Below are 27,643 nucleotides of genomic sequence, written 5' to 3'. Positions count from 1 at the left end.
TGAACTTCATCAGTGTCAGTTGTCAGTTATTATATCAACTACAGACTATTTTGATGATGATCGCTTGAGCTCGAGTCATTTTTAAGAATAAAAAGCTTCTTAAATGTGAATATTTTCTGGTTTCTGTTCACCTCTATGACAGCGATTAATAAAGAAAATAATCTTTAGCTCTGAATCCAAATGTAACCAGTGAATTTATCAGTATCGCCTTTTACTAACTGTGTCTTTTTATCTTTTTTATTCACAGACTGGATCTGTAACTTTACCGTCAAGATGTCAAAGTGAGTATAGAGAGTTTCGACTCATTCGCTTGTTAATTCAGCAGCTACCCTGACACAGTGACTGGTTCAGAACAGAGGGTAAAAGCTTTTAATTTAATTTCTAAGGTGATAAATTACTACAAAAAGACATTTCATAAAGTATACAATCAAAAACGTCCATAAAAGAGATAATCAATGCTGTTTGAAGATGAACAGGCTACCCAAAGTCAACGACCCTTGAATCATACTGTAACTTTATGTTAATTTAAAGCCCAACTTTGATTTTGTGATTTTTTGAAACTTGACTCTTAAAGAAATCAAGAAAAGGCTCAGGGCCTGCGTGGAGATCAAAGTGTTATTGAACATCTTGGCCGTCGAGTCTCTGCACCTTCAAGGATACGGATAAATCCCGATTAAGGTGGATTGTGTGGATTTGATCTTGGAGGAGAGGTTTACGAGACAAAAGAAAAAAGTTTTAACGGGATTACTCGGCACACAACCGAAGAAGCAAACACCACCGAGGATTACTAGTTTCTTTATGGTTCACGGGGTTATGTAATGCTGAGAATATTAAGAAAAACACTCAATATTTTGGGATAATGATTCAGGATTTTACTCTCAGCTGCAACATTTGATTAATCGGAGAGATTTCCATTACATTTATAAAAACAAAAATACATGACCTACATATAATCTATTTACCAAATCACAGTTATATGTATTATGTCCAGATTAGACCTGCTTGTGCCAGCAGGTGCTTTCCCATCCTGAGCACTAATCCATGCACACAGGAGCCGGGTGGAGGGTGGGAGGCGTCCTGTAATTGGAAATGACAACTAAGGGAGGTGGTGGGTGGACGACTCTGCTGCCCGAGGAAGACTTTAGACGTGGATCTTGACACAATAAGGAGAAAACTTTTATCAGATACATCAGTGTGAAGTAATAGTCTGATTTACAGTTTTTTTTCCCCTCTTTTCTCTCTTTCCAGAGTATATAAGAAGACCAGCGGCAACGGACATGTAAGTGGCCTCTATAATACAGTCATTACAGGGCAACTCTTTGGTGTAGGGAGGAGCGCAGTTTGTATGTTGCTCTTCCAACTTCCAGAAATAACTCCCAAACTCTTGTAACCTTTGGCGTAGGAGTAACTGTAACCCTCTCTGCTTTTTCTCAGATCGCCCTGTACTTGGGGAAGAGAGACTTTGTCGACCATGTGGACTCAGTGGAAATAGTTGGTGTGTGTCCGTCGATGCGTCCTCGAATTTTGCACACATACAATAAAACAAATGTCTTGTTTTAAGTCTCATGCTTTTGATTTTCCTCTTGTTTGCAGAGGGTGTTATTAAAGTGGACCCTGCCGGCCTCGAAGGCAGAAAAGGTATTTCTATCTGCCGGTGGTACGAGCTATAAAACATAAATGTACGTGCAACAAAGATAAATATCCCCCTTTTTGTTTGCAGTATTCGTCTACCTCGCTTGTGCCTTCCGCTACGGAAGCGAGGACTTGGACGTCATGGGCCTGTCCTTCAGGAGAGACATCTGGATCCAGCGCGTTCAGGTGTATCCTCCTACAGAAGGAACCACGGCCAAAACACCAATGATGGAGTTCCTCATGAAGAAAGTTGGAGAGCAAGGATACCCCTTTACCTTCCAGGTAAACACAAATGAAATCCCTCCCGTTCCCTCGAGTCAAACGTGGTATCGATCATTCACCGTTGCTTCTGCTTTCTACCCTCAGATGCCCACAGATCTCCCGTGCTCGGTCTCCTTACAGCCGGGCCCAAATGATTCTGGCAAGGTACCACGACCAGTCCATTTCCATTCGCTCCTATACACGACTATGACAGATTATTTACTCGGGTCTTGTTTCTTGTTCTAGGCTTGTGGCGTGGACTTTGAGATTAAAGGATACCTTGCCAACGTGGCCTGCAACGCAGAAGAAGTCATTGAAAAGAAGTATGCAGGCCCACAGTCACACCATGATGTCATCATTAAACTGTAGGATACATACAGAGGACGAACCCTAACTCTCTGTTTGTCCTTTTCCTGGTGTTAGGGACACATGTCGCCTGATGATTCGCAAAATTCAGTTCGCGCCAGCCAACAACAAGGCCGGACCCAAGGCCGACATCAGCAAGCAGTTCATGATGACCGACAAACCTCTTAACTTGGAGGCCTCCCTCGAAAAAGAGGTACGTCAGAGTCTACGAACCACATTTTCTGCATCATAAACACAACGACCGTCGCTCGGCTACTCACGAGAAATCATTCTTACATTTAGGTTTACTACCACGGAGACCCGATCACCGTGAAGGTAAAAGTCAACAATGAAACCAACAAGGTCGTGAAGAAAATCAAAGTCTCAGGTGAGCAGCGAGAAGTTTGAAGTTTTATACAAGTAGGTAGAGTTTGACTGACGAGTCTAACGGAGATGTCTTTTCTTTTCTCTTTTAGTTGAGCAGCTAACAAACGTGGCGCTCTACTCATCCGACACCTACAGCAAGACAGTGTGTTGCGAGGAGTTCGGGTGAGGCTTTAAATATCTGGAAAATCCTTGTTTCACTGTGATGTTTAATTTAAAATCGAAAGTATTGTAGGTGGTAGATGTTGTTTTATTCTGGTATCATGCAGCTCTAATAAGTCATAACAAAATAAAATGAAAAATACCGGTATCGGATCGGTAATCGGTATCGGGATGGAAACGAAATGCTCGTCAATCTTAGTAATGTTTTCTATTATTACTACGCTTTATTCTTTATTTATTTATTTATTCATTATTTCACCTACAGAGAGACAATAAACGCCAACTCTTCCCTGGATAAATCCTTCCAAATCACCCCTCTGCTGTCCAGCAACAAAGAGAAACGCGGCCTTTCAGTCGACGGGCGGCTAAAAGACGAGGACACTCACCTTGCGTCCACAACCCTGTAAGTCACTCATAAACAGAGCTTACAATGAGCACCTGGACACATTTTCATCCTCTTACAGAGTGCTGGTGATACAACTTAACATTGTGTCATCCACTTAACGTGTCTTAGACCAAATCCTCAAGCTCTGAAAGATAAACTATTCCTGTCCCCTCGCAGGAGTCAAGGAGAGAAGGAGATGCAGGGCATCATCGTCTCCTACAAAGTCAGGGTCACTCTGGTGGCGTCTGGCGGAGGGTGAGGCTCAACTTCACTTAAATACTCTCTTACGTTGTACTTCTACGTGTCGTGCAGACTAACGGTGTCTTTTATTGTTTCTCTGTTACTCTCAGTCTGCTGGGTGGCCTTACAGGAAGGTAAATATCGATTTCCCTTCATGTGCCGTCGCCTGTTTTCAGTGTGAATTATATCTAAACCTATTTTTTTATTTCCAGCGACGTCATTTTGGATCTCCCTCTGGTCCTGATGTCCCCAAAACCTGCAGGTGAGCGCGCTGTTTGTGCACAAAGATGCTATTTTCCTGATAAATAAAGAAAAGACTGATCTGATTCACATGTCTGACGTAACGTATGTCCTCTTCTGTCGTCCCTTCGTCGCCTGCCGTGTGAGCAGAAGTGTAAGTATGAAACAGTCTCTGCAAAAAGATGATGTCTTCGCCTGTGGCTGTGATGTTTGTGACATGCTTTTCTTCTCCTCTGTGTTTGTTTGTGTGTTTGTTTTTTTGAACCACAGCAAATTGGAATAAAAGCCTTTTTAGCTCAGGTGAGGTCACCTTCGGTTCATCACACATTACAGTGTCCACCTCTTCAAGGGGACACACTGCATGTTGAGGAATTCAATGTTAGATCTCATTCACAACACATTTCAACGATACATATAAAGGAGTTTTGTGAGGTTGTGAAGCGTACCCTGTTGCTCCAAATCCAAGAAGACATTTTTGTTGAATCGTCCATTAACTAATAACAGGAGCATTTATGCTGATTTGGGAAGTTGTAGCAGCCCGCTTGACCCTTGGTTGTATATAAAACTAGATGAAATCCATTTCCACGGCTCGCCTCGGCGTTGTGACTGACTGTTTGTCCATTTCACACCCACAGGGCAGACATCTCATTCGACACCGTGGAAGACTGAGGTGAAAATCGCCTCTCTGACGACACAACACAAACACAAAGGACCTCAACACCAAACGAAGGAAAGCACAAAGTGCGAACGAGTCACTGCGACGCTCCTCCTTCACCTGTACATACTTACCTTTGACAGGCATTACCTCATCATCTGAAAGAGTCTGAACTGTTTCTCTGAATGCCATCGTAGCGTTAAATAAAAAAACTAAACACGTGTTGTACACTTTCCTCTGTGCGTAGTGTAGAGGGTAGACTTTTTCTTTCCACGTGTTGTGAATACTAAACATTGCAGATTGTTATTTATCATTCAGATCTTAATGCTGTGATATATCATGACTGGATGTGCAGCTGTGGGACGAATGACCCTGAAATACTACTTGTGTAACTCATTATGGACAAGTGAAGTAAATAAACAGACCCTCCCCCCCAGTTATTTCCTCGTGCATGGTTATTTTTGAACAGTATTTTCATGTCAAGACTTCTTTCTTATAACTGGGAACTTTATTATAAGAAGAACAAATGAGAAAAGGGAAATATTGATTATTATATAACTGTATTAGACACATAACAGCAATAGATATGATAATAAGCATAATATATAAGACTTGACGTTGCAGTACCTGCTGTTTCCTCTCGGTTGCGCTGTTTCCCTCCTGCACGTCTAAGAAAACAATAGCGCTCAGCTAACGCAGGATAAAGATACACTACTTGTTCCTCTCCGGTCTAGACATCACATCATTAGCCGTGTCAGCTAGTTAGCTGTTTATTTTTTGTCAAAAATGTCGACCACGACCGGCGGCGGAGAGTTTGGCAACCCTCTACGAAAGTTCAAGCTCGTCTTTCTGGGCGAACAGAGCGGTAAGAAAAGGGACATTGTGTCTGAACCGAGTGTTTAATTTTGGTCGGATGTGTTAGAAGAAGTGGCTAAGATTCACGTAGCTGGCTAGCTAGCTGCTTTTTGGGTAGTTGCTGCTGGCTAGCTTGGTAGAGTTACTCTTAGGACGTGATGGGCCAGCGATGAGACAAAGCGATTTAGTGTTTCAGTGTCGACCGTGTGTTTAAGAGAGAGTAGGGTCAGAAAAAGACAGCGGACATAACATATTTTCTGACTCGTGATGATGTCATTGCATAGCTAGCGTTAGCTACGGTCAGTCGCTAAGCTAGCCAAACATCTCGGTCCTCGTCGTAACGATAAACGCCCAAAAATAAGTAGAGTTGCCGGTTTTATGTCATTAACATTTGTGACTCGTCCATAGATTGAGTTGTTGTCAGATTCAAACAAGGGTCGCTGTCCTTACTGTGGCCATTAGTTTGTGATGCATCAGCATCATCTAACTACAGCGTAACTGTAGCCCTCGGTAGCAGGCTAACTACTTGTAGCTAGCAGTTAGCTGTGCTAGGCTGAAATACACGAGCAGTAACTTTAGCTAATATTGGCATTCAGGACGTATATGAGGCGTTAACGTGGCCGTCAAGACTTATGTCGCCTCTAAACAGCGGGGCTGTGTATGTGAAGGGCACTAAATCCATCCATACATGTCAGCGTAGCGCTTTTTGACTTTCCTATGTAGCTAGCTAGCTGTTAGCTTCCCACAGCAGCACCTTGCAGAGCCACGTCGGCCGGTGGGTCCAAACCAGTCGGCCCCTCTTCCCCGACCATTTAACGTCAGCCTGCGGTGGTCTAGCACTGCCATTATTGTGCGTGACTGTGTTTTAGGGGCGACTGTCTAATATCGCAGTGACAGTCTCTCATCACGGAACAAATTGCGAGAAGTTGAGCCATTTTCATTTTGCAAAATGTTGTGGCTCCACCCAGAAGTGCCAGCTCAGCGTGTGGGTTCAGCAGTCCACATTGCATCAATGAGAGCAGCTACGTACTCACTATGTGCTGTCACTGACTCATAATGATTTTTTGTCTCCCCACCTATTATACAAAATCAGACTTGATATGATTGGGTGCTGTAGATTGTGATCTTTTTGAATAACAAGATCAAATATTAAAAATGTCTGTCGTCTGTTTGTGCAGTTGGGAAGACGTCTCTCATCACCAGGTTTATGTATGACAGTTTCGACAACACTTATCAGGTAAAGACACACACCAACACACAGATTGAGCGTATTCAGACCCATTGTTGGTGTTTTTAGATCCACCTGTGCTTTCCCTTCAGTAGTAAAGATCATGTTTAGTGTGTAATGTGGCCGAACGCCTTCACCAAATGACTTTTCTCTGCCTGTAACGATGTTTTAATGCAATTATTGTTTTGCAGGCAACAATTGGCATTGACTTTTTGTCAAAAACTATGTACCTAGAAGATCGCACGGTAAGCCCTGTGTATTTTATTGCAATTTTCATTATTCACTCAGCGGCCATTTCCCTCTGACATCACACTCGAGGTGGGAAGCTCGCGTGTTGTTATCATTTCACCGCTTCCTGATCGATCAGCAATTGAAAAAAGACAGTATTTCAAAGTAAAATAACATGTTGGATAACCGATTAGCTACTGGTGCATGCAACTACTTCCTAGCTAAGATTACCATTTGATAATGTTGCACAATATGATAGAAAAGGGGTTTTAATTGAAGGTTACAGAAATATGTTCCTGTATGTATAATGCCGTCTAACATTACTTACTAAGAGACGACAAAGTCAACGTCACATTGCGAGCTTGTTTTTACTTCTCTTTTACGGTAATGTCAGCTAGGAAGGAGTTGAATGACCCGAGGATGCTCCTGATACTCGCACCGTCCACCGTCTGTTCAGTCGCTGATGCTGCTGCTGTCTGTGTGATTTGCAGCACTATATCCTCTTGATAACAGCATTTGAGCGTCGCACCCCGAGCGTGACGTCAGAGGAAGATATCTCCTGTGTGATTAAAGTCTACTTGTGTAGTTTTCAAACTGCTAGAAAAGCTGAAAGCATGCATGAGCTCATTTTAGTAGTAGCCACCGTTTATTCTCCTTTCACCATTTCACATTGTTTTGTTTACATTAAGCTAGACTTTCATTTTGTGACACGTGTGATCATGTTATTAGTTCCCATCGTTACATCAAGTTTTTGTTTTCCTTCCATCCATCCCCCGGCTGGATCATGAAACGCCCCCCACCCCCCCATCCCATCCTTTCCACTTTCATTTCACGGCTGGCCACAGATTCGGCTGCAGCTCTGGGATACAGCCGGACAGGAGCGTTTCCGCAGCCTCATCCCCAGTTACATCCGAGACTCAGCCGCTGCTGTGGTGGTTTATGACATAGCCAGTAGGTATCATGGCCTCGCCTCACCTCCTTGTCCTCCGCTTAGTATGTGGAGGGGCTTAAAAAAAGAAAATTTCACTAGCTTGGCAAACCCCGCTGGACAATATGATGAGGATGTATTCCAGCTGTGTGCATCAGCTGTAGTGATACATCTCTCAGCGGGTGTCCAGGGGGGTCTGTTATATATGAGGCTGATGAAAGGAATAATAGAGAATCTTGCCCGGTGAGGTGACATCTGAAGAAATGTTCTACTAAATAATGATTCAGCGGGGTTTCCTTTCACATGTCTTGGTTTTTGTTTTTTTGCACGCTGGTCATCTCCGACCCTGCCGCATTTGAATGATTCATCTCTCCATTTAAAAAAAAAAAAGGCCATTTTCATCTCTGCTGCTTGGCTTGCAGTTCCTTTATGTCTGTCCTATTCTCCACTTTCTTGTTCTGCCTTTCCCCTCCTTATCTCCACCTCCTTTTCCGCTCCAATCCTCAGGTCCGGCTCCAGCTATGGGACACTGCTGGACAGGAGCGTTTTCGTAGCCTAATTCCCAGCTACATCCGTGACTCTACCATTGCCGTGGTTGTTTATGACATCACCAGTGAGTCAGGGCTGTATTCTAACCTTTCTGTAGGATCTAGAGAAATTCGACCGCAGTTAACTTTGGCATAGTTGCTACTTCACATCTTTCTGCTAATAACCTTCAGGATATTTTCCCTCTTCAAGCTTCTCCTCTTATTATGCTTGCGTACTAAAACGACTACACACAGGATGCTCTTACCTCTGTAACAATAACTGCCTGTGCGCACTTTTAACTTTAGTGAGAACAAATGTTTTATGTGTTTTTGTGGTTGCGTTTACAGTAATTCTGTGTTGTTGTTGTTTGTTTTTTTTCATCCACAGATCTAAATTCATTCCAGCAAACCTCAAAGTGGATTGATGATGTCAGAACAGAGAGAGGAAGTGATGTCATAATCATGCTTGTTGGAAACAAAACAGACTTGGCAGATAAAAGGTACGTGAGTGTGTGAGATGTGTGGAGGATGATTGTTAAATAGACTAAATGTATAATTCTGCTAGCGTAGCGTGCAGTTATTAAGTAGGCGTGAGCGATCTGATGAATGTAGGTCAGGACCTCAGTGTTTAATATCCTCTTCTGTGTCCAAACTACATGTAATCTCATTGATTAGCAGATCTGCGTTACGTGAACCGACCAGTATACTGATATAGCCGACTAGACGGCTGAGCTAAAACAATGCTAGCAACGTGGTGAATGAGGAACTAGCAAGGAAAGGTGCCAGATGTAAGAAATTCAGTTTAAAACATTTAGAAATTAACTAACTAATCCATGACGTTTGTGTACTGTGTTGCAGAAATATCTTACACGTTCTGTCTTACCTTATATCTGTTGAAGTTAGCATGCTAACCCAGCTAGCCCCTTGCCATTTTGTACCCTAAGAGGTCTGATAGTAAACACCAACACTCCCCTGGTGCTCTGAGCTCCCAGTCCAGGGCAGAGTCGGCTAATATAATGTCCTATTTTATAGTATATAAGTAGATACGCTCTCTGCCAAATCCCACTTTTCTTCCCTTCAGTGCATTTCATCCAGTTTTGACTTTTATCATCCCCTTGGTTTGGTATTTTTTACACACTCCAGCTTTTTTATTCAGGATTTAAGCACCTTTATTTCTTATGATTTGGTCATATTTATGTTTTTATTTTTTGTTTTCCTTTCCTGCTCTGTTCTCTCCATGTCATTTTAATTTTTTTTTTGTGTTTCCCCCTCGACACCACACTCCACACCACTCCCATCCTCCCCCCCACTCCCTCCCTTCCCGTGGGACCGTGGCAGGCAAGTTTCTGTTGAGGCGGCAGAGAGGAAAGCTCGTGAGCTCAATGTGATGTACATAGAGACCAGTGCCAAGGCTGGCTATAACGTCAAACAGGTTGGTGTCCAGCGACAAGCCGGTGTTAATGCTGACAAATAGTCCTGATAGTAGTTATGTCCTTTAGGTCAGGGAGGCCGACCTGAGCCATCTGGGATTTAATAAACCCCTCCATGTGTTCATTATACGGATCAGAGTGGCTGTGGAGTGAATGAGATCCCGTTTTTTTTTTCTCCTGCTGCTTCATCTTTGACTCAGCACAGCAGCTTCTGTCCCTTTTGTCTTCCACTGTGTCTGCGTATGTTATAACTAAACTAACCTCTCTCTCTCTTTTTTTTACTCAAAACAAGATTCTGTGTTGAGCTCTCTTTGTTTCTCTCTCTCTCTCTCTCTCCATCTCCTCCCTCTCCTTTTGGCCTGTCCTCTTTTTGCGTTTTCTTTTCCACATCTGTCTGTTCGTCCGTCTTCCCCCCCTCTCTGCTTCTACCTGAGCAGACAGATCACCACGGAGGAGGGCGAGCAGAGAGCTAAGGAACTGAATGTCATGTTCATTGAAACCAGCGCAAAGACTGGCTACAATGTCAAACAGGTAGAGAATCTGCCCTCTCGAGGTAGTCCAGCTAATGCTGCTGTTAAAGTCTACACTTAACTCTTTCCGCCTCCTTTTCCCCCCCCTCTCTTCTGGCATCATGACATGTCTTAGTACCCTCAGTACTTCCTGTATTGGTTGTCTTTTTTCCTCCACAGGCTTTTGCTTTTAGATGTTTCAGTGTTACTTCACTTGGTCTGCACAGGTTTACGGCCACTGCGTTTGTTTGCTCGAGTACTTTTTTGTGTGATTCACTAAAAACTTCTGCAGCTTTCAAAGCGTTTTCTGTGAATGTAATGGATTTGCTCAGCGGAGGAGGTTATAGCACGGCGACCTTCACTTTCATGCTGGGAGTTATAATCACACGTTTTTCTACTGCTTCAACTGCTTCTTGTGTTCGCCTTGTTATTCAATCAAATATCTTTAGTACGGGTGGATTAGTTATAACTTGGATCACTTTCTGTCTATATTGTGTGCAGCCTATTTTACAGTAGGGGTGGGTGACGTGAGGCAGCTGTACTTTTTAATGTCTCTGGTTGTGTTTGGATGTAAATGACTGCATTGTATGAATGCGATTTAAAAACAGTTTCTCAATTGAATTTCCAGAAAAATAACTATACCATGATATCTATCAATTAGGCAGTAAAATTACACATACTGGGATAGAAAATTGTATCCAAATCACCCACCACTATGTGACAGCATTTGACTTTATGTCCCATTTTTTCAAACATGTTCGACACTTAAACTCGTCTGACTTTGTCTTCTAGCTGTTCCGTCGTGTTGCTGCTGCGTTGCCTGGGATGGACAGCACACCAGAGAAGAGCAAAGAGGACAGTATCCTTTTCAAAAATGCTTTTAATGTGAATTGTTATTATTATGTAATGTTGTCACGATGCTGGAATTTGTAACTTTGATGCAGTACCTTGAAAAATATTGATATTTGATAACACGAGGAGACATTGACGCAGCTTTGAAGGCATTAAATGTCAGATTTTTATTAAATGTTGCGACAACCTTAGTTGTTAGTAGATTAACTCACCGGATGTAGACGTTGGGTGTCAGCCTGCCATTGGCCGACTATTTCAGTCAGCATTTCCGTCCCCTTTCGCTATCTGCATGTTAGCGTTGCCAAACTCCCCACAGTCTCTACAGGAACAACATCTGAGCTCGCCATCTAACTTCGTCGCTAACGGTATGAACAGAAACAAGCTGGCAGATGTTGGCTTTCTTGTTGGCAGACACTATTTTGCAGGGGCAGCGTCACTGCATCCTGGGCTTTGCACCTCCCAAGATGATTGTGATTGGTTTATAGAAATACAAACAAGTCAGATCATTTTTTCTCCTCTAGTAGGATGATTATGGGCACAGCTAAGTTATTACTGGCATGGCTTTATTGCTATAATTGTAGGAAATGTGGGAAGCTGGTAGCACACGCCTCTTAGTTTACTCCTCAGAAAAGAGACGGTGTTAACTGAGGAGATGGCAGCGCTGCAGAAAATACTGAAGCGAAATGTGCAAATTCATCCATGATGTTACTTAACCGAGTCCTCTCAGTGATCGACATCAAATTGGAGAAACAGCCAGAGATGACTGTCACCGAGAGCAGCTGCTCATGCTAGTACACCTCACCCTCACCCAGCCTGTCTCCTCCCCACCAACAGCTTGTCTCTCAGTGGCCACTCTCTCCACCCTTGGCTCACCGCCATTGGGATGGAGGACCTGTCTTTTCTTTTTCTCTTTTTTTTTTCCTTCCCTCCCCGTTTCAACCCAGTGACTTTTCAGAGTAACCGTGTGGATGTGCATTACTGTATTGAAACAGATTATCTGGAAAAAGAAAAAAAAAAAGGTTAAAAAGTAAACAGTTAAAACAAAGGAATAAGTTCAATGATATGTTCAGATTTTCATCCAGTTGCATGGCATTATATAGGATTGCAGACTGACATAGCTAACCGCTCATGAGTTATTGCACAGTTCAGAATCTTAGTGCTGTTACTCTCGTCATTGTTGTAAAGTAAAACTGCTTGGGATTATTTAAATGCAAGGTTGAGTTTTCAGCCCATTGTATTTTACTTTTTTTATATATATTTTAAATGGAGAGTTTGCCTCAAACTATTCTATCTTCTCAGATGACTGATTATATTTCATGACTTTTTGTTTTGTTTTTGAGGAAGTCGAGACAGGAACTTACCAGTGAATTTACATCATTGCTAACACTCACATTACCACATTAGGTTCAAAAGGACAGTCCGGTTATTTGGTATTGTTCAGACTCTGACACATCTGTAGGCTTAAACGAGTGTGTTAGTGGACCAGATGTACTTAATTTGAGAAACGGTGCCGTAAAAAAGGGACGTGTAACCGAGTAATGAGGACGTAAATATCCTTTTTCATCGAAGGGACGCCATCCCACATTCATTAGAAAGGCTACTAACCTGAAGCGATGTCTGCATTAAAACTATAGCAACCGTCTTTCCAATGTTTGCTAAATAAGCTGCACGCGTACTAACACGTCTGAGGAGGAGTTTTCAGTCATTAGACAACCCCCCTTCAAAAATGTAGGAAATGAAATAGGCCGGTGTTTATTTTTTTTCCCCCACACTGATGGAGAGCTGTCACTCGGGCCGCTGCGACGTAAACCCGCCATCTCATCGACGATTTGTTGTCGTGTTGATTACACTTATTGCAAGAAACATGCAGCATGCTCACCATGCAGGATTTATATGGATAAGAACACAGATGCCTTGCTTGTTTGTTCACCAACGTTGTGCACTGAATCAAGCCACAATATTGTAAAAATATAACCGAAGCCTGCTGACTGGTTCATGGCTTCACTAGTTGTTTTGTAGAGCTGGTAGATAAAAGAGTTTGTCCTCAGATACGGCTAACGCTTACTAACACCCTTGCTGTAAAAAAAAAAAAAAAAAAGTGCAGAGAAGTTAGTTGCAGTATCCTTTTGCTGTATTGCTTATTGCCTGTGTAGGGACTGTTGGTTTTATGTGTTTTATTTATTTTGTAACTTGGACATACAGATAACATTGTATGCTTGACCAAAAGTACAGACGCTGACACGCACGTTGAAAGTTTTATTTTATTTATTGTTTTGCGTGTCTGCTGGGACTCCACCTAAAAGGCAACACTTAGGCGCCCCCCCTCCCTCCGGTAATGTTTTTATCCCTGTCGCACTGCTTGACCTTTCTGCAGTGTGTGTAGTCAGTAACTCGGTTTACAGTCGCAGGTTAAGGCTGCACCGTCACCAGACACACACTCACACACACACACACACACACACACACACAGTTTAACACAAACCAACTAACTAGCCATAGCACAACAAAAGACACTGTTCGTTTGCTGTAGCTTGTTTTTGAAATGTTTTGAAAATGGATTTCAAGTATTTGATTACATCGAATAACCATTTTAACATGAGCAGCTCTTCTATTACTTGTCACTGACTAAATACTCGGCTTTGTGCTATTCTGAATCGTGTCTGTCCATTTGAAATATGCTGTCTACTCGTGTTTAGCAACGTTTGTGTGAATAATGTACTATTACTATCTGATGTATAAAAAGGAGAGTTAATGAAACACAAGTGTAGGCCTATCACATGGAATAAAATAAAGATATTTCACCAAAATGTAACCTCTGTGGTGTCCTCCTTCCATTACAGATGATGTGGTATCAGTCTCTTGTTGCTTATTCATAGTTCTGTCTGGCTTCATGTGTCACGTATCAGCAAAAGATTCATCTGTACGGCGCCGGAGTTGAATGGAAGAAACCAGTCAGTCCGCCAAAGTAGAGTGAAACTACTAATGAGCCGATGCATCACAGGCATGACTCGTTAGAAAAGTAAGGTGTGGCTAAGTACGGACATGAGGTTGAGTTGTACACTCTTACTGTGCGACTTTTACTGATCTTATCAGATCTTGGTCACAAAATTCAACATATCAGCCTCCAGTATTTATATTGGTACATTCTACTATGATTGTTTTTTTGTTTCACAATCTGTATCTCACATGAAAGTCCATTACTGCCAGTTAAAGAAAAAAAATGATATATATATATATATATATATATATATTTATATATAATGTTCCCATGGTAAGTCTTAATTATGTAATAAGAAAGTTGATCATTATGAGAAAAAAGTCATGAAAAAGCTGTAGTTATTAGATTAAAGAAAATCTGAATTATGAGGAAAAAAAGTCTATTAAGTCAGATTAAAAGAAACAGCTAAAAAGTTACTTTTCAGTCATAACTTTATCTTATAATTTCAACTATTTGTCTCATAGTTATGACTATCTCACAAATGACTTTTTATCCCATAATGTCGACTTTCTTATGATTATGATAAAGAGATAAATCATAATGAGTTAAAAAGTTGAAATTCCCAGACAAATGTTGCCCTTTTCATAATTCTGACTTTTTATCATAATTATGACTTGTTATCTCACACTCTTATGACTTTTCATAAGTTCTTAAATATAATTTCGACTTTACATCTTAAAATCATGGTTTTGCGTCAGAAATAATTTCTTTTTCATCAAGTTTTGTTTTTAAAAAAAAAAGAAAATGGCAGAAATGGACTTACCATACCTACAGTACTTGTAACTGAATGTGTGTGTGTGTGTGTGTGTGTGTGTGTGTGTGTGTGTGTGTGTGTGTGTGTGTGTTTTCTACACATGGCTGATAAAGAAGTGTTGCCAACCACTTTTTCTTTTGTTGTTGTTGTATTATAATCCATTTGATCTATCTTCAGATCTATAAAGACCCAGTGGACCCAGAGTCATCACTATGATTATTTTATTGATTTTCTTTAACAGTAGTTAAAACTAAATGTAGATCCCATCAGGGGGCTGAACTGAGGCTCATATCTGACTCCTGGTTTACTGTTTTAACAGTCGTGATGATGCATCAGCACTGAGACAGTCGCACTACCCACTGCCCCTGAGGGCCCACAGCGTCCGGCCCACCACTTCACTCCACCTGACGTGCGTCTTTCACACTTCCTGACAATAAAAACCACCACACGAGCTCTTTTCTTCTTCTCTGGGCCACTCACAGCTCCTCTGGTATCAGTGTCGATACTGTAAATGTCAACACTTGTGGACCAGGATTGGCCTCTCGGGTCGTTTCTGAGGAGGGGGCGGAGCTGTCACACCTGCCCGCATCACACACCTGGATTCAGGAAGTGCTGTGACGTCAGAGGGAGAGGTGTGTGTGATGGAATGACAAAAATCCCGCTCGACCTGATTGTCGACCGGATCGTTATATATTGAGTCGGACGGAGACAAACGCGACCACACAGGTGTGAAACCTCCTCCGCTTCAAACACTCAGGACCGAGCAGGTGTTTCAGATTTTTAAAGAAAGAAAAATGTCGATTCATTCGTGTATTTTACCTGACGAGAAGGTGTTTGCCGACTTCAGAAAGCAGTGTTTATCATCGGACAACTGGGTGAACAAGTATGACAATAATGGGATGCAGGTGTGGGTCGAGGTTCCTGCAAAGAAAGGAAAGCAAGGTCCCAAAGTTCACAAGATCAAGGTGAGTTTCCTCCTAACTCTCACTTTTAAAACACCTGTACAGGTGATCGACTCTGTCTCACGTGTCCCCGTGTGTCCTCTGTGTGCTGCAGTGTAAAATGCCAGTCACAGATGTGTCAGCTGCCACCATGTACGACGTCCTACACGACAGCAAGTACCGCAAGGAGTGGGACCCCGCCATGTTAGAGAGCTTTGACATTGCCAGGCTGTCTGCTAATGCTGATGTGGGCTACTACTCATGTGAGTTTACCCCTCTTCACCTGTTAAATCTGTGCTGTGTATCATATGTCCTCTGTTAAAGTCACCTGTTGGATGCACCTGTTGACTCTCACACCAGAAACACAAACACTGAAAGAGGGGGAAAGTGTTTATGTAGAGTTTTATTTTGAAGGATTTTCTTTTATATCTTTTATATCTCTTTATATATAAGAATAATGCTCAGGGCAGGATGTAGGTGTTATATCCTAATGTGAGATTAACGTACACATCCTCATTCAGGAGATTGTTATATCATCGTGGCATATATGTTTTCATTTCCTGGTTTTAAAGGTTGCATTACAGTGATTTGGTGCCATTTTCCAAACTTACTTCTTCTTCTAATACTTGCCTTTACCCACTTTCCTCATAGTATCCGCATTACTGATGGTTATTCATCAGAAATCACGTTGTGTTTAATATTTTGTACCATCCCTACGGTGTTATATCAAGATACGCATTGTGTTTTCGCAATATAGCCTTAAAATATTCTAACTTTTCTGTTGAGAGAGACGAAGAAGGTCGTCGCTATGCAATCTGCTCACATGTGGCCAATAGAAAAGTGATTTTATACACGTAAATCTTTAGATAGAGCCCCTTTAATGTTATTATTTTAAGATGGTGCATCATCAAAATCATTATATTTTTGTTTTAAAGAAGTTCTTGATGCAATAACGAAACAAAATCAATAAAAAAAAGTTTTATTTAAGACTTTTATTCCTTAAAAATGCTGTAAATTGTAAATAATGGAGTAAACTTGGCCCCTTTCTTTGAGTCATAGTGAAATATAAACAGTGCCGCCATTATTTACCCATCAGCAAGCTCTTCTGTCCACATCCACACTCAAACAAGATTTTTCTTTAAATGTATCCGTAGTTAAGTAGAAGTACAGTCGCTCTCGATTTGCATTTAGTCTGTTTCTTCTGGCGACACTTTTGTAAACTGCTGAAGCCCTCGGGGCTGAAGAATGAGCGGCTTCTCGTTCCACCGCTGTATTTACTGTCATAACAAGGGTGGACTCGTTGAGTCTCAGGTTGTGACATTGGGAAGTAATGAAGAAAAGTCTTTCACAAAGAAGATTTTTTTTAATGTTTTTGTTGTTGTGGTTTTCTCTGCAGGGCAATGTCCAACGCCAATGACGAGCAGAGACGTGGTGAGTCTGCGATCGTGGCAGGTGAAGGATGACGAGTATGTGATCGTTAACTTCTCAGTCAAACACCCGGTACGACACCTCCTCCACACACTCCCCTGCACAAAGCAACTACTGTCTTTCAACGTGACATTTCTACGGCTCTTTGTCTTTAATTGCTTGTGGTTTTTCCTCATTATTCATCAAACTGGTTCCATTACAGAAATACCCTCCTGGCAAGAAACTCGTGAGAGCCGTTTCCATCCTCACCGGTTATTTGATCCAGGCCACAGGACCGAACAGCTGTAATTTCACATACCTTTCACAAGCTGACCCCAAAGGTAAAACCCACAACCAACCGCTGACATGGTCACACTGTTGCTGAACATTATAAGAGCTGCTTTTCTAAAAGTTTTCTCTCTTTTTGCTGCAGGCTCTCTTCCGAAGGTTGTGGTGAACGCAGCCACTAAAATGCTCGCTCCGAAGGTACGTGAAGTAAAAAACACAACTGTTGTCATAAACTCTCTCAACCGAGCGTTTTGTTTACATTGAGTCAACAGCAGCAATGAAAGTGATGAGTTTAAAAATACACAATCTATTGGTTTGGGCGTGTGTGTGTGTCCACGAGGCGATTAAAATGTGTGTGTGTGTGCACGTAAGGGAGTGAGGGTTTCATGTGTCTTTTAAAGGACAAAGGTAACCATAGAAACCAGATTGAAGGGCCTGTCCTGGTAAGATTGCTGACAAAGAGCGTCTCAGCTGGAGCCGCTGCTCCGTGTCCCGGCAGAACTCGTTCCCCAGGTTTCATATCCTCCGCTGATTGAAACTATTTAGGCCAAAGTGTGTCGTGTGTGTGTGTGTGTGTGTGTGTTTGTGTTGAAACTAAACAGATACACTGACCTCTTTAACGCAGTAAAACACTGAACTACAGGTTTGTTACAGAGATATTTTGTCAAATGACGATTGTTTGGACGTGAACAAAGGTGTAAATATCCATAAATGTTCGGACGAGGCCTAAATCTGAGGGACTAGAATAGGGTTTCAACTAACGATTATTTTCATTGTAGATTAATGCTCATCATTTTGTCTGTTAAGTGTCAGGAAATTGTAAAAACATCCACCACAAGGTTATGCCACTGAGGTCCTGGGCTAAAGCCGTTCTTAGAGCCTTGTTAGCGCCAAGCTAAGACCGCTGTTAGCCCCAACTTTAGCCTCGGGCTTGGTGCGTACTATTGGGCCTGCTTCAGAGAAGGGTTAGCCTCGTGTTTTCAGGGCGCCCCCTGCTAAAATCAACTAAACACAGGGGCAAAAAGTGCCAGTGTGAAATGTGGCTAAATTAAACTCTGTCGCGTGTTCAAACGTAGATCTAACCCGGGGCTAGTAGAAGTGACGCATGAGTCATAGAGCCCTAGGTTAGCTGTGTGTGTGTGAAGTTAAGTTATCCCAGGGTCAAGGATAGCCCTGGGGAAACGGCTCCTTTAGTCAGGCCTAAGAAGGTTCGAGGAATTATTTTAGCCCCGGGCTACATGCAGCGTGAAAAGCCGCTTTTTAGACGTCTTCAAGTTGCATGTTTTGTTTCTACCAAGTCCGGAAACTAAATATATTTAATTTACAATCACGAAAAACAGTAAATATTTAACATTTGAGAGGTTAAGTGGATTTTTGGCTATTCGCGCTTCTTAAATGTCTAAATGATTATGTGATTATCCAAATATTCGCAGATTTAATTTGTTTTGTTTACGTCTGGGTGAAGTGATGAATTTATGTGCCTCGTAATGGCAAGATCACTGTTTTATATTTGAGAGTGTAAAAGGCCTTTGATAAAATGTTTGTGTCAGAGCCATAAATAGTTGGACTCCTGTAACTGATTGCCACACAATCTGCTCCACCGTATTTTCTGACCTGCTTTATCTTCAGCTTTGTTGACCGAGACTAAGGTGTGGCACGATCCTCATTGTCGGACTGCGGCCCTCTGATAATCATATCCTCTCTTGGCCCACTCCTTCCAGGTGATGAAGAGTGTTCACAAGGCGGGACAGAACTACCCACAGTGGAAAGCGCAGAACGTCCCCGACCACAAGCCCTGGCTGTACCCAGAGCAGAACACCCTGCCCATGATGAACCCCGCCGACCTGGCGATACAGAGAGCAGACTCGCTAGAAAATGTGGACGAGACCTCTAAAGATGAAGTTCAGGACAGCGAGGACAGCACTTAAATCGAAGAGAAGACCTGAGACCTCAGACTCTGTAATTGTTTCCAGTTTTTCCGCGTCTGTGTGCCTTTCGGGATGAGCAAGAGCATGAAGTGTTTACAGCTGTCACACCAGACAGAAATGAGCACAGATCAAGTTGCCATTCACCTCAGTCCATGCTGAACCAAGCTGAACATCTCGCCAGTGTTTTTTTTTAAAATAATGTTGGGGTTTGAATGTGTCATACTTACAGCACTACATTAACAATGGCCCACCTGTCAGGCCTTTTTTTTTTTTTCTTTTTAGGTGCAGCTGTAAAATGCACATTTTAAATCAGGAAGTGCAGTCATGTAGTTCTCCACTAGTTGCTCTTTGCCTTTACACGTGACTGTGAATGAAAATTAGGTGAAGGTAGTAGTGAAGGAGTGACCATGTTCACTTTAGATTTTTAAAAACGATTAGCCTCTTAATACAGACGAGACAGTGTTTTAACGAAACCTTCTTCTATATCCGATCAAAAGTGTAAGCCTGAACTCGACAGACTTAAAAACAGTCACTTTTTTATTTTTTTATTGTCTAGATTTACTGTTTAAAACGTAGGTTTCATGCTTTGGTGAAAGGTTCTGGGTTTGTGCAGCAGCTCTCGGCGTTGACCTTGAATCTGTTCTACAGAAATACATTTTTTTTTTTAGCTTGATGCAAAACAAAACACTATCACCACGTGTGCTACTGACTTTGTTTCAAATGTGAACATATCTTTGCTAAACATGTAGTTGTAATTAGTGGGCAACTACGTGTTTAATGTGACACATGAAGGCTGGTTCATTGTATTTATTCAGATGTACAGTCGAAAACTATGCGATCCAATCCTTTATTATAAGTTATTCAGACCCTAGACTTGTAGTGGCACTCGAGGAGGGAATTAATTGTTGATTTCTGAGAATGGACATCTTGTTAGGTCGTCTTAACTTGTAAAATGTACATATCATAGGTTTGCATTTTTGTTATTTGAAGGATTGGGATGACCATAAAGGATATTTTTATTTATTTATTTGAAGTTACTGTACGCTCAGATGAAGTCATGGTGGAGAAAAGACCCTGAAATGCAGCTGCAGGTTTTTTTCTTCTGAAGATATTTGATGTTAAGAATACTTTTTCAAAAAAGAAAAATAAACCTCACATGGTTAACGTGCTCTGGTAATCCCTGTTATTGACTGCATTCCTTCTGAAGATGACAAGTCAGCGTTGAGAGAAACCAACCTACAAGGTGGAACGAGTTTGGCTACTTGTACCAGAACAAACCAGTCTGTTTCCAGTTCTGGTTCAGCCTCTTCAAGTCCACAGACCAAAGGTTACTAGGGTTCAAAAGCTTTTTATTTCTTTTTCGCATGTCAATGTCATGTTCTTTTATGAAAAATGATGAAAAACACATTAGTTCATCGGATGTAAAACCAAAACTTTAACCAAGTTACTTTACAAAAGAGTAAGACAGTGTTGAGATGCAACAGGAAGGTATTTACATCAGTCTCCACAATTGTTAGTCGCAGTAACATCCAGAAGTATTCGAAATGTTCTCAAGCATGCAGTTTAACTTTATGGCCGAAGCTCGTATCTGCTGATTGTAATGATTAACACATTTTGAAACACTGAGGCTGAAATGATTAAAAATACCAGATAAAGTCTTCAGTTGGGATGAAATCCTGCGGACATGAAATTCTCAGTTAACGCCCCATAACCGGCTTCACCACTAAACAAAAGGACATGGCGCAATGTTTTGTCATGTGCTGCGATTCTTTTACCCGCAGTGACGTCAGAAACCACCCACAAATCTGAGCGATATTATCCGTCATAACGTCGGAGGTGCAATGAAACAGGACAGGTATTTCAGAAAGTGCTTAGAAGATATGAAGTTGATATTTATCTCTTCTTCATCTGATTACATGTCTGCGCTCCAGCCAAGTGCTCTAGCGTGCTATAAACAGGAAGTTGAAACTTTGTGGGCTGAAGGATTGTCCCTGCAGATGGTTTAGTTGCCACAGAGCTCCTCTCTCAGGCTCAGAAATTTAATTAATGCATATTTGGAGCGTCTGTCTTCATTTTTTCGTTAGATGATGGTTTTTGCAGGTTACACCACTTTACTGCTGTCATGCACTTGAACCGACAAAAGAAATATTCAGAGTGAAAACCTGAACGATAGTGCTATCTCATTGCCCGTGACCTCTTCATCTGCACCTCCAACATCATGGCTGATTGGTCATAAACCCCCAAATACCCGTTTGTGTAGGTAAAAGATCAGCACGTTAGAAGTTACACCTATCAACAGTTTGGCACCTCAGTTTATACATGAAATAACCACAATATCATCCAACCCAGAAGCAGTTTTTTTTTGTTATAATGTGTGAAAAATAAACACAATTAATACCTGACAGTGTTAAAATAATGCATAAGCAGTCGCTGAAATATATTTACACAATGTCCAATCTCCAACACAATAAAAAAAATCTTGTTAAATATATAAAAACTGGATCTGCAGTTTATTCACAGTGATATTTAGATCATTAAAATTTAGCAGAAGTTTTGCACTATCACACGCTCTTAAATACGTACCACCTTGCTGTCTTTGTACCACATGTATCAGTGAGTGCTGAAAACCAAGTCATATGTACATTTTCTTAAATGTGTATGCACTCAGTTGCCAGTTTATGCAGTTTAATTCAACAGTCCTCCGCTCATGGCGGGTTATAATGTTCAGCTGTTGTTGAAACTGTTTCAGAGATGTTGATTAATCTGTATGGCCGTGTTGGAAGCTGTGGTTTGTGGTGCTTTTGAGTTGTACTGCAGCGTTTCCAATATTTAGTCTACCCATTGATAAAGATGGGGTGGACAAAATATAAGAAACATATGAAGCAAAGCCAGTAAGTGGATCTTGAGTTAAAAGTATCTGTCAAACTGTTACAATTTGAATTTTCAACAAAAACTGAACAACTTAACTTCTGACAGCAGGGTTTATTGCTGGGCTGATTTATTGGACTGCTTTAATTTTAGCAATGCATACCTAATAAACTAGCAGCTGAGCATATGTGTGTATATATATATCTTTACTCTATATCAGTGTCATCAAGGCAAATGTGTACAGTGCACACAAATGCTACTCTGTTCTTGATTTATATATTTCTCTAAGACTACAGTAGAAACATCTCATTAGGGATTGTGGAAAAGTGAGTGAAGGCAATGATTAAATTATGTGTGGTCTATAAATGTTATGCATGACTAGAAAATATGTATCAGTTACATAATTTATCGTGTAAAATGTCTACTAAGCTTCTGTTTCTCTCACTTCCTGTAAATACATCCTGACGGAGTGGAAACCATCATGCATCACAGGAGATTGGGGTGTGAGAGAAGAAACTGAGTATGTAACAGAGTATAGATTGTCCTTACATGGAGGACTTTGAATGAGTCTGTTAGTCATACATCAGTCATACTGAAGCTGAGACAGAATGGAGGCCAGAGTCTGTGGGAGGAGGGTAGTGACGCTCAGTGAAGCGTCTGTCCACATCTCTCTCTCGCTCTGCTGCCACCTAATGTACAGTCCTCTCCTTCTGCCTTTGGTAGTCTGATAAAAGAAACATACAGAGAACATTATATACTATGAGAGTTATATCATCATATGTAGTAACCTCCTACCAGAGTGATCTAAGTCAGTGGCTCCAAAGCCAGTTGTTGTTCTCGTTGAGAACATGCAGAGAGATCGTTATCTCGGCTGCAGTATGTCAGTACTGTCTCACGATGGTATCGACGTGCTGACAGGCTTTACATTCTTGTGTTTCAGTTCTTGGAACGAGTTATGTTCTTTATGTCACCTTTTACTCACACACATGAACCTTTCACCGCCACACTGGTACGGTGTACAACACATACTGTAGTATTAACATTATGAGGGATGATGAAGGGCACATGTTTCATATTCAAAACAGACCGAAATCTGCTATCACGCCCAAACTGAGCCCAAAAAACGTCCTTTGGGATGAAAGATATTTTACATCATCTTATCTTAACTTAACAGTATCTTTACTAATGTTTTCTGATGCTGTTAAAGGTTTGTTTGGAAACAAGGCAAAAAAAACAAGCCTATATTTTAAATTATGATTATCAAATGCACAAATGGCTAATTTTACATATATAAGTCACAACTCGTTTACTGTACATGATTTTTACTGATATTTATGGTCACAGAATACTGTGGACTGTGCAGAAAATCGAAAATACTGAAATAAAAAGAGCATCAATTGTATAAACAGACACTGGATAGAAGATGGAAAAACGGTGACATTCACAAATTTAGTAATAATGCATTACAACACCTATGAGACATTTTCTGTATTCTAAACCAAATTCTACAATAAAAAGAGATTGCACAGTAATATTTCTGGTTTCTGGATACACTCTGCCAAAACATCTTCACAATGGGCAAAACCAAACAATATGAACTATTGTAGAGCAAAGGTAGAGGAGTACAAACGCTATTTGCACAACCTAGAGACTGTCATAATAAGTACTTACTGTAAGGAAAGAAGCGAACCCTCATCAGTATTTCTCGCGCAGTCTTCAGAATCTCTACAGCCTGAAGAGGAGGAAGAAATGAAGAAAGACCTTAATGCAATATAATAAATAAACTCTCTCAATGTCAGTAATATAGATGTGGATGGATACTGTGTATTATTGTCTTAATGCTCTGACTTACTCTGGAGTGCTCTATGTCTTGGAAATCCACCTCATTCACACAGAGAACCTGGTCGCCCTCCTGTAGTCCTGCTCTATGGGCATCCGAGTCTGGGACCACCTGCCAACACATCACACAAACACAGAAATTAGAAATCACAATGTGTACAACTTTGAAAAGCATGCAATTGTTCAGTACGTATGGATGCAGTAAAAGCCATTCCAAACACCTGGGCTACACACACAAACACACACACACACACCTTGGATATGAAGATTCCCAGTTGTGATGCCTTTCCCCCGCGGATGTTGAAGCCCAGCTGTGCTCCTGGAGGTTTCTTCAACACGATGGTGCGAGGTAAAAACTGGGTGAGCTCATTGTTGTAGTCAGGGTGATGAACCCGCTAAAAATGTAGAAAGAAAAGGAAAAGCTGACTATGTACATCCAGGAGGGTGGTATGATATCCATTATGACTGTGAGACTGAATCTTCTTGCACACCTTGATTACTGGGTGAATCAGCAGAAAACTTATACTGAGCGTGAAAGTTGAATGCGGCACACTGTAATTCTTGGAAACAGTAGACGGGCCAAAAAATATAACTGAAGGTCCAGTTTGCTTTTTGCAGAGCTTTAAACTGCATCTCATAGTCTTCACCTTCACGTCGGATATGAACGCCTCATTGATCTTTCTCTGGCTGTCCACTAACTCATGTTTTGGTCTCCGTGGAAACAGATTACATCCACTTGCTGTGCACACCAAAACCAGTAACAACACTGACTGGAAATGGATTCAAAGCCACTGATCAGGAGGCAGTTGAAAGCCGGAGAGAGATCAAGGAGGCCTTTCACATCAAACAACAGAGCCAATCTTTAAGCAGTGGCAGGGGTTACGATAAAAGCTGCAACGATTAGCCAATTGATCGATTAGTCGATTGAAAGAAAATAAATTGACTATTTTGATAGCAAAAATGTCAAACATCAGCCGGTTGCAGCTACTTGCATGTAAGGATTTGCCGCTTTTTATGATTGAAAACACTGATGAGGGTTGCTGGTTCGATTCCCGGCTCCCCCGCCTGCATTTCGAAGTAGTCGATTAATCCCTATCCCCTAACGAAGACCTGAAGATGCAGTTAAAAAGCTTTTAATTGTGTATAGTTTTATTCATGGTTATATATATTGGTTTAAGAAGAAAGTGTGCTTCTGCTAATACTGTTTGTGGCATACCTCCTGTGTAGGTATCCATGCTGGTGGGTTCTCATAAGTAGGCAGGAAGACCACTGGGAGCTGGTAGTCATCATAAGGGATTTTCTGATCCATTTGTTCTGAAACACACCAGAAGACAGAGAAGGACGGTGTTACACAAAACAGTTTCTTAAGGCTGAGCCCACATTATTTCAAATTAAGGCTCTTCATATAGTGTTAGTTGCAGCATTAAAACGAGCTAGCTTACCAAAACATGACAGTGTATGTCATCTAATTCAGCACAAAGTAGCAGGAGTAGCTAAACCCGCTGACATACTACCAAATATTAAATAAATGTGACACTGATTATGTAAATTTGATTCAGACTATGTCAATAAAATGAGGTGAATTGTTCTTTAGCCGATAGTGGATCATTTTACACTGCTACATACCAATGAGACGCCAGCTAACGCTACAGCTAGCTTACTAGCTAACTTCGAAACTCTTCGCTCTCTTCACCAAACATCATTTCAAAGCTAGCATTCACTATTATAATTACCTGAACGGTAAAGATTAAGATACTGCTTAACCTGTTGATGTAAACTCAGGCTGACAGCCACAAAATAGCAAATTATCTCACCTGCCACTTCGACAGCTAGCAACAACAACCCTCTTTTTCTTGTGTTGGTCGATGACTCACATCAGGCTCAATACCGCCACCTGCTGTCTGGGAGGAGCCGCTACAACATGCAGCCCTGCAGTCTCTGAGCTGTAACAGCAGCTTGTACTGCAGTGATGCATTACTGCCATCCTGTGGAGCAGATTAAGTCCTATAATGTCCAGATTTTTCTTATAAAGCCTGTCAGGAAATGTGAGTCCCCCAATCCTTTCATTTAATGCACCATGTCCTCTCTCTCAGGCTAATTTCTGCAACTAACAAGCACATTTTCTGCAGTTTCTGCTACCTGAGAGTGTTTCAGATGACTGTCTCCTAATCTTAATCTTACATGTGCGTCCTCTTTTCTGTTTCACATATTTCTAACAACACACACTCTATTTTACCATGTATATCTTTCCATTACCTCCTGATCCCAGTGCTGCTGCCAGTCTTTATCAATTTTTCCCTCCATATACTGTCCTTTCCCCTCTGATCTCAAATGAATGTGACGTCAGTGCCCTGCTTTATTTCTCTTAAATGTATTATTTCAAGTAAATCCTGTTGATTACTAAATGTACCATGTTGAGACTGAGTCACTGTGTCCAGAGACGTAAATTTGAGTTGACTCAAGTCACTGTTTTGATGACTCGCAACTTATCTTGACAGGAAATGAATGACTCAGACTCTGAAATTAAAGATTTGGGACTTGATGAGACAAGATGACTTGATTAACATATCTGAGTTCATTTCATGTTTTCAATTTAGTTTTTTTTCTTAGCTTTTTACAGTCTGACTGTCAGTACTTCACTTTTTAAAAGAGATGGGAAGGGATTTTTCTTTTTATTGGAAAGAGATTCAGAATCTAATTAGCTTTTATATAGTTGTGTTTTTGTTCAATTGCATATATTCCACTGATTATCAATAATTATAATACAAATTCAATTGACTGTAATGCTTTTGGATCAAGGTTTTAATGCCTTGTTGTAAAAAGCGAGCACTGCAGGTAAGACTGCAGTATTTTGAGGTGGGACCTGTTTGAGACTTGGACCATACAGCTTGAGTCGCATGTCTGCCACAAACATCGGTCTTGTTTGGTTTGTTTTGTTCAAAATATTCTGAAGCCGCCAAAATGTGTGTGTAAATCGACAGCATACAAGCTTTTAAGGTCATTTTACACGTGTGAGCTCAAATGCTGGAAATTATGTTAGTCTGTTTGAATGCTTTCTCACTCCTACTTTACTCCTGCACTGCTTTCCTCTTTATTCTGTCTACATGTTTAGTAATGGACTCCAATGCAGCTAATACTGTACTTTGTTTTATTTCATTATCAAGCGTTTCTACGTCTGTATTACAGTCAAGCTGCCTCAGGTATTTATAGTGTTTCCTGAAATTTCCCACACCTGTCTCCTGTGTTCAGTGAGGTAGAAATATTTACTCGACATAAGCTGGGATGATGACTTCTCCCTCTGAGTCTTTCTTGGGAAACCTTCCAATACCATTTTCTTTTTTGCAATATTCCTGGAAACCAGCATTAAATCAAGCACAGATTCTTATATGGTACTGGCATCTATGTATACTCATTTTATTATCATCATTCAGGCACACAAATAAATTCTTCTTCTCTTCCTCGACTATTATTATTTTCCTCTCACTCCACGTTTCCACTACGTCACACTCTTGTTCACTCACCTGTAGTACTCTGCCACATCTGCCTCCTTCACAATGTTTCCTGAATTGGGCTTTAGCCAGGACTCTTGTTTACACCCAATGTCTGGTTTCATGTCTGGTTTCTCTTTTTCTACCAACAATAAAGCTGTCTGCGCCAAGTGTTGTGCTGCTGCTGCTGCTGCTGCTTTAACAACAAACAAGATAAAAGTCACCGATTTCTTCTTTTTTATTTTCTGTCATCTGTCCAAGAAAGTCTTTC

General features: G+C 41.1%; 4 protein-coding genes across 8 annotated transcripts; 3 read left to right on the top strand and 1 right to left on the bottom strand.

Annotated features, from left to right (window-relative positions):
- Positions 1-257: 257 nt before the first annotated feature.
- On the top strand, positions 258-11,581 carry arr3b (arrestin 3b, retinal (X-arrestin)). The gene is made up of 15 exons (XM_073486652.1): positions 258-281; positions 1,249-1,279; positions 1,435-1,495; positions 1,594-1,638; positions 1,721-1,914; positions 1,999-2,058; positions 2,140-2,216; positions 2,317-2,452; positions 2,542-2,626; positions 2,715-2,787; positions 3,050-3,187; positions 3,347-3,424; positions 3,520-3,543; positions 3,622-3,671; positions 10,991-11,581. Exons 1-15 carry the CDS (start codon positions 274-276, stop codon positions 11,080-11,082), a joined length of 1,152 nt encoding a protein of 383 aa, XP_073342753.1. The 5' UTR covers positions 258-273; the 3' UTR covers positions 11,083-11,581.
- rab41 (RAB41, member RAS oncogene family) lies at positions 4,986-13,673 on the top strand. Of its 4 annotated transcripts, none has more exons than XR_012180424.1 (8): positions 4,986-5,169; positions 6,338-6,396; positions 6,579-6,632; positions 7,461-7,566; positions 8,459-8,570; positions 9,409-9,502; positions 9,938-10,031; positions 10,802-10,868. XR_012180424.1 is itself a non-coding variant. In XM_073486653.1 (8 exons), the coding sequence occupies exons 1-8, from the start codon at positions 5,091-5,093 to the stop codon at positions 11,651-11,653; spliced, it is 636 nt and encodes a 211-aa protein (XP_073342754.1). In that variant the 5' UTR covers positions 4,986-5,090; the 3' UTR covers positions 11,654-13,673. The 4 variants fall into 4 exon arrangements, 3 of the variants coding, with proteins under 3 accessions (XP_073342754.1, XP_073342756.1, XP_073342755.1); XM_073486653.1 differs by lacking the exon at positions 9,938-10,031 and adding an exon at positions 11,589-13,673; XM_073486655.1 differs by lacking the exons at positions 7,461-7,566; positions 9,409-9,502 and adding exons at positions 8,051-8,156; positions 11,589-13,673 and having other exon boundaries at positions 5,013-5,169.
- A 1,636-nt stretch (positions 13,674-15,309) lies between these two features.
- Positions 15,310-20,345, top strand: stard14 (START domain containing 14). The gene is made up of 6 exons (XM_073487220.1): positions 15,310-15,578; positions 15,670-15,817; positions 16,951-17,054; positions 17,185-17,302; positions 17,395-17,447; positions 18,971-20,345. The coding sequence occupies exons 1-6, from the start codon at positions 15,408-15,410 to the stop codon at positions 19,175-19,177; spliced, it is 801 nt and encodes a 266-aa protein (XP_073343321.1). The 5' UTR covers positions 15,310-15,407; the 3' UTR covers positions 19,178-20,345.
- A 164-nt stretch (positions 20,346-20,509) lies between these two features.
- pdzd11 (PDZ domain containing 11) lies at positions 20,510-25,750 on the bottom strand. 2 transcript variants are annotated; one of them, XM_073487642.1, is made up of 6 exons: positions 25,699-25,750; positions 25,101-25,198; positions 24,139-24,279; positions 23,898-23,996; positions 23,717-23,777; positions 20,510-22,769 (listed from the first exon to the last, which is right to left on the bottom strand). In XM_073487642.1, exons 2-6 carry the CDS (start codon positions 25,191-25,193, stop codon positions 22,735-22,737), a joined length of 429 nt encoding a protein of 142 aa, XP_073343743.1. In that variant the 5' UTR covers positions 25,194-25,198; positions 25,699-25,750; the 3' UTR covers positions 20,510-22,734. The 2 variants fall into 2 exon arrangements, with proteins under 2 accessions (XP_073343743.1, XP_073343744.1); XM_073487643.1 differs by lacking the exon at positions 25,699-25,750 and adding an exon at positions 25,511-25,566 and having other exon boundaries at positions 22,655-22,769.
- Positions 25,751-27,643: the final 1,893 nt, after the last annotated feature.

Source organism: Pagrus major, chromosome 18, assembly GCF_040436345.1.
Source record: "Pagrus major chromosome 18, Pma_NU_1.0".
Taxonomy (NCBI): Eukaryota; Metazoa; Chordata; class Actinopteri; order Spariformes; family Sparidae; genus Pagrus; species Pagrus major.
This window is presented reverse-complemented; position numbering and strand designations above follow the sequence as displayed.

What these genes read in the sequence shown, in the direction of transcription:
- arr3b (XM_073486652.1), top strand. An exon ending in GGACTCAGTGGAAATAGTTG is followed by an intron (nt 1,496 to 1,593) that starts GTGTGTGTCCGT and finishes TCTTGTTTGCAG; the next exon opens with AGGGTGTTATTAAAGTGGAC. An exon ending in CTGGTGGCGTCTGGCGGAGG is followed by an intron (nt 3,425 to 3,519) that starts GTGAGGCTCAAC and finishes TGTTACTCTCAG; the next exon opens with TCTGCTGGGTGGCCTTACAG.
- rab41 (XM_073486653.1), top strand. Translation starts at nt 5,091, where the DNA reads ATGTCGACCACGACCGGCGGCGGAGAGTTTGGCAACCCTCTACGAAAG. An exon ending in CTTTCTGGGCGAACAGAGCG is followed by an intron (nt 5,170 to 6,337) that starts GTAAGAAAAGGG and finishes CTGTTTGTGCAG; the next exon opens with TTGGGAAGACGTCTCTCATC. An exon ending in GGTGGTTTATGACATAGCCA is followed by an intron (nt 7,567 to 8,458) that starts GTAGGTATCATG and finishes TTTCATCCACAG; the next exon opens with ATCTAAATTCATTCCAGCAA.
- stard14 (XM_073487220.1), top strand. Translation starts at nt 15,408, where the DNA reads ATGTCGATTCATTCGTGTATTTTACCTGACGAGAAGGTGTTTGCCGAC. An exon ending in CCAAAGTTCACAAGATCAAG is followed by an intron (nt 15,579 to 15,669) that starts GTGAGTTTCCTC and finishes TGTGTGCTGCAG; the next exon opens with TGTAAAATGCCAGTCACAGA. An exon ending in ACTTCTCAGTCAAACACCCG is followed by an intron (nt 17,055 to 17,184) that starts GTACGACACCTC and finishes GTTCCATTACAG; the next exon opens with AAATACCCTCCTGGCAAGAA.
- pdzd11 (XM_073487642.1), bottom strand. Translation starts at nt 25,193, where the DNA reads ATGGATCAGAAAATCCCTTATGATGACTACCAGCTCCCAGTGGTCTTC. An exon ending in TGGGAATCTTCATATCCAAG is followed by an intron (nt 23,997 to 24,138) that starts GTGTGTGTGTGT and finishes ATGTGTTGGCAG; the next exon opens with GTGGTCCCAGACTCGGATGC. An exon ending in GGTTCGCTTCTTTCCTTACA is followed by an intron (nt 22,770 to 23,716) that starts GTAAGTACTTAT and finishes TTCTTTTATCAG; the next exon opens with ACTACCAAAGGCAGAAGGAG.